Here is a 5,226-nt window from a genome sequence, read left to right as displayed (position 1 = left end):
TTATTATATCATCGTTTACAAGCTGCAGACACGCTGAGAGGAGTCAGAGGTCAAAGGTCAGCCGTCTCCTTCAGTGGTTTGATTCTCCTGTGAGCAGAGAGAGGATCTGAAAGTGCAGCAGGAAGTGTTGATCGGGAACCTTTGAACAGTTTCAGATAAAGATGACTTTTAACATTTCATGAATTTATTAAGAAAGAAATGAATCACAAACCAGGTCTTTATGTGAACTGGTGGATTTGTGTCATGTGTGGATCAGTACAGCTGGTTATCATCTGCATAGCAATGAACAAATGCAGTGTTTTCTAATAATACTGCCTGAAGGAAGTATGAAGTGAAAAGTTACTGGTCCCAGCACAGAACCCTGAGGAACTCTGTGACAAGCATCTGTTCATGAAAACCATCATAAAATGGGGAAAACCAACGAGTCACAGAGTCAGGTTTGTGTTCCTGTCAGGCTGAAAACAAAGCAATGATCCAGCCTCTGCTAAACTCTCTGATAGATGCAGTACTGTGAGGCTCCACCAACAGCACACAGGGACCCAATGGGATCAAAGGGAAGTGATGAAAGGGAAGCTGAAGGCGTCTGACACAGTCAGTCAGCATCCAGACATCATGAAGGCTGCAGCTGCCTCTCTGCTCCTGCTCGGTGAGTCCCACCTTCACTCTCACTGCAGCAGAGTCTGACCTTTGACCTCTTACTGTCACATCGTCCTGTTTGTAGCAGCTGCTTGATCCAAATATGCGATTCAGAGTGAGTCAGTCATCGTAAAGGATGTAATGTCAGAGTTTATGTGGATAACATGAGGACACTGTGTCACACTCAGTGACCATCATTTACGTCCTGTCACTTCCTAAAGGTAGAACACCTGTGATTGGTGCTTTTGGACTGCACCGACTCTTTCTCATAGTTCTAGTAAGAGCTGAAGGTAAGACTCCTGTGTGTGTGCACACAGGAACTGGGACCATCGTCTTACTTTGAGCTGTCTGTAGATGTTTGTGTCCACAGCTGTCTGCTGTTACAATCAGCTCAGTCGTCTCTCTTTACTGTGATTCACTGATGGAACAGGAACTGTTCTTCACCATGATACACTCTGTGTCAGTCACTGACCTCTGATGCTCTGTGACCTGTAACCCTCAGTGACCTCTGACCTCCTGTTGCAGGTGTGCGTGTGCTGCTGCTGTCTGCTCCGACTGTTTCTGCAGGTGAGTAGATGGAAGTGCGGCTTCATCAAATCTGTTTTTGTTTGGCCTTTTTAAGTTTTATCTTCATTCTTTAAAATAATTAAGCTATTAGACGTTTAAACTTCAAGTTTCTTTAAGTTACTGAAAAAATAACTTTTCTTTTTGGCATGAATGCTAGTTAGCTAACAGGAAGTTGTGCTCCACAAACTGAGAGAACAATTTCCTGCAGACTCATTCTTTGCTGATTTAGAGTACATTTGCACAATAATTGCAAAAGACAGCCAAAGAAAAAATTTCGTTATTTTATTTACATTTAGCTTTGACTCAAACTCCGAATATGAATATCTGACGATGTGTCAGAGGCATGTGTGGTCCTTTAAAATCTTCCTGTGCCTCAAAACTACGTACTGATTTTTAATGGTCTTTAAAAGTTCTTAAACAAAGCTCTTGCACTCTTATGCTGATGACACAAACACATTTTTGACAGTTAGAATTGGTGATTTAAAGATTTTATGTTTTTATAGTCTTTAATACTAACATTAATGGCCACAGAGGTTATTTTTATTGACACACTTCAGGTCCATCTCTGGTTAACTGAGCCATACTTTATGTGTGTTGGTACATTTCTCAATATATTTTGAACTAAATGAGGTAAAAACCGTGCTGTTGCAGGCGTGACAGAGTGGCTTGGCCAACCCCCATCAAAAGGGAGTTGGAGTATTCAAAGCATGGATGACAGTTTCCAAGTTCATGCCTGGACAGAAAGGGCTTTAGCTTTGATCTGACGTGATAGAATGAAGATCTCACTAAGACCTAAAATGAATACTGAATATCAAAATATTGCAGTATTCTGACAGTTGGCATGGTGGTGGAGGTTTGGCACCATCACCAAACACCACGAGGGTCAAGAGTTTGAGTCTTGTTAGATTAACTGACAGTGATGTCTCTGTTATGGACTGCCAACCTGTCCATGATGTGCCCTGGTTTTTTGGTCACTGACAGCTGGTGTAAGCATCCTGGGTTCGCTGTGAAGAAAATGGATGGATATTTATTCAGAACAAACCAAATACTAAACAGCAGTATGTGAAAACAACATCACCTCAACAGAAATTCAGTTTGGCCAACTAAATAGACAAAGAAGATAGAAATAAAAGTTTTTCCTCAAAGTGGATTCTTTGTTATCATTATTTATAAAGATATATGATGGTAGTCCACCTCTCCCTTAAATTCAGGGTAAACGTTTTGTAGGTCTCCCAGGTTTCAAGGATGTTCCTTAGAGGGCAAGCCAAATTTCTGGATGAGAACTTTGAAATAAGTGGCAGTCTTCTTCATGTGTCGTCCTCTTCTATTGGCTGCTGCTTTAGCTGGTTCCACAGGAGGTCATCTGCCTCCATCTCATCCTATCCCAGCATCCTCCTCGGTCACACCAACCCTCTGCACGTCCTCCTTCAAGACATCCATGAACCTACTCTTTGGGTTTTTTCTTTTTCCCCTGGCATCTCCATAGTTACCATCCCCCACCTATCAGTTGTAGTCAGTCATGCCAAGTAAAGAGTTAATTGTTCTGTATCCTGTCAAATTCAAATTACCATGGCAACCATGCCCATGTGAGCTGGCTCCACATTTGGATTCTGGTTTTGATGCAGGTCGGTGTGAAGTTTGATGATCATCGTGACGCTGGTCCTCTCCTCTTTGGTGGTGATTATCTGTCTGTGTGTCCTCCAGTGTCTCTGTCTGTCAGTCCAAACCTCCAGCAGGTCTTCAGTGGATCTTCTTCAGTGTCTCTGAGTTGTGTTGATGATGGACAGACAGTTGATGGATGGACAGTGAAGAGGACCAGTGGAGGACCCACTGAGGACTGTGGAGCAGCTGAGATGAGTGGAAGTTTGTGTGTTTTGGATCGTAACTCGTCCTACGGTGGAACCTTCTGGTGTGAAAGCTCATCTGGACAGCAGAGCGATGAAGTGTCCATCAGTGTTTCAGGTACAGTGAGATGTTCCAGCTGTCCATCTGTCTCTGTGTGACTCCAATCTGATGGTGGAAGTCTGTCTCTGTTTACCTGCTATTCAGAAAAAGGTGTGATCCTGGAGATCCCTGCACTTCCTGTGAGACCAGGAAGTGATGTTACTCTGCAATGCAAGAAGAAGAGTGGTGAAACAGTTCCATCTTTTTTCTTCATGAATGGACGTCTCCTTGGGTCTAAAGCAGAACACGTTATCACCAATGTCAGGCCCTCTGATGAAGGTCTCTACTGGTGCGCTTCTAACACATTTGGATCATCTCCTCAGAGCTTTCTGAGGGTCAGAGGTCAGAACACTGACATAACTCCGTGTTTAAAGACCTGACCTGCTGAGCTGACTCATTAACCTGCTTCATCATGTCTCCTGCAGGGTCTCCTATAACTACTCTCAGAAAGTCTGTCCCTCCACCTCCAGTTTCTGAGGCCAGTTCTTCTCTGTCCACTCTTCCTCCTCTCACCAACTCTTCCTCCCCTTCTTCTCCCTCTGTGTCTTGGATCAGAGTCATCTGCCACCTGTTGGCCTTCTGCCCGTACTGCATCTGCACCATCCTGCTCCTGTCCATCTGCTGCAGCAGGAGCTCAGGTACAAACTCAGGCAGATACTCACAGAAACACTTTGATCATGTCAGCACCGTCCTGATTTCTCCACTCTGTCCACAGGTAACAAACATACTGTCTCCATGGAGATGCCATTGGATGTTGACGAGCATGATGACACCACTGAGTGGATGATCCTCTGATAGAATTACCTGTTTCTAAAGCTGAAAACTCTGAAGTCCTCACTCTGAGTTTCTCAATCAGAACCTGATCTGTTCACTGATCGATCAATAACCCTCAAACTACTGATGAATTACTGAATTATTGGATGAAAGCTTTGTTTGACATTGTTAGCATCTTCAAACATTGAAATCTCTGTGCACCTCTCTCAAGTTATTTACTGCATTTCATGTCTTTACCACTGATTCCCAACCTTTGGGAGCCACGGCACATATTTCACATTAGAAAAATCACACCACCAACAAAAATATCACAGAAAGTATATTGATAGTTTTTCCCTGTGCACCAGGTACAGTGGTATTGGCTCGGTTTGTCCCCAGTGTACCTGTTGTACTTTCTTCTGACCACTACTCATGCTAGGACCTTCATCTGCGTCTGAGTTTTCTCCAGGACCAGGTCCGATTGTTTTACTGCCAGTTGGCAACTCATTTAAATAGAGCTGGTAGTTGTACTGCCCTCTAGTGGAAGAGAATGTAATCGTTCCACCCGTTACTCGATTACTTAGAGGACTAATCAGGTGGAGCCAGATAATCGTCCATGGCACACCTGATCATTTCTCAGGGCACACCTATGTGCTGCGCCACAGTGGTTGGGAAACACTGGGATAAATGGTATCAAACACTGAGAGCGTTCGCCGGTGTTTTACAGAATGATGGTGAAAGAAACGGTTGATGCACTTTGAGTTCTTCAGCTTTGTTAAGGTTTTCTTTTAATCAGCAGGAGAAAGAAAGCCATGTCGTTTTAGGAGATTATCATATTTATTACCAATCCCAGGTTTATGCCACGGCTGACTAAATACTGTCAATCCAGCAGCGTGCACGACCTCTTTAAAAAATGATATTTCAATGCTCAGATCCATGAATTTTCAGTTCCATGGATAAAACGATAAAATTAAAACAGATTGTATTCCATTAAGATTCCAAATTACAGTTTTTGACTTTCATCCCTGAAGAGGAACTTTGTGTTTTTGAGTCTTTTTGAGATGTCCAGTGTGTCGGCTCAAATTTGGATTTATAAAAAACTAATTCAGGTTCCAAAAGGTAAAACAGGGAGAACTCAGCAAAAACGAGGGTTTGATGACAGGAGGTTTAATAAGTGTGTTGATCAGTGTTTGTGGACGCTCTGACAGAGTTAGTTCAGTTCTGAAACTTTACTGTGGCCTCACAGCTCTTCTTCTACTGTGTCATTGAAGAACCTTCAAACTCTCTGAGCTGGTTTCCTCCTCAGTCCTGTTTGATGACAGAAAG

At 43.1% G+C, this 5,226-nt stretch overlaps 1 protein-coding gene across 2 annotated transcripts; it reads left to right on the top strand.

The window, feature by feature from the left end:
• Positions 1–557: 557 nt before the first annotated feature.
• Positions 558–3,942, top strand: LOC118455875 (uncharacterized). Of its 2 annotated transcripts, XM_087838626.1 has the most exons (6): positions 558–646; positions 1,162–1,203; positions 2,908–3,165; positions 3,253–3,489; positions 3,573–3,785; positions 3,863–3,942. In XM_087838626.1, the coding sequence occupies exons 1-6, from the start codon at positions 562–564 to the stop codon at positions 3,940–3,942; spliced, it is 915 nt and encodes a 304-aa protein (XP_087694752.1). In that variant the 5' UTR covers positions 558–561. The 2 variants fall into 2 exon arrangements, with proteins under 2 accessions (XP_087694752.1, XP_087694751.1); XM_087838625.1 differs by lacking the exons at positions 558–646; positions 1,162–1,203 and having other exon boundaries at positions 2,823–3,165; positions 3,573–3,934.
• The last annotated feature ends 1,284 nt before the right edge of the window (positions 3,943–5,226 follow it).

Source organism: Neolamprologus brichardi, chromosome 3 (genome assembly GCF_056152115.1).
Source record: "Neolamprologus brichardi isolate AB-2024 chromosome 3, ASM5615211v1, whole genome shotgun sequence".
Taxonomy (NCBI): domain Eukaryota; kingdom Metazoa; phylum Chordata; class Actinopteri; order Cichliformes; family Cichlidae; genus Neolamprologus; species Neolamprologus brichardi.
Note: the sequence above shows the minus strand (reverse complement) of the source record. Positions and strands in the feature narration are given on the sequence as shown.

Bases quoted from the DNA above. Each gene is read 5' to 3' on its own strand.
- LOC118455875 (XM_087838625.1), top strand. From the start codon at position 2,823: ATGCAGGTCGGTGTGAAGTTTGATGATCATCGTGACGCTGGTCCTCTC. The intron at 3,166-3,252 runs GTACAGTGAGAT...CCTGCTATTCAG, and splicing joins AGTGTCCATCAGTGTTTCAG to AAAAAGGTGTGATCCTGGAG. The intron at 3,490-3,572 runs GTCAGAACACTG...TGTCTCCTGCAG, and splicing joins GAGCTTTCTGAGGGTCAGAG to GGTCTCCTATAACTACTCTC.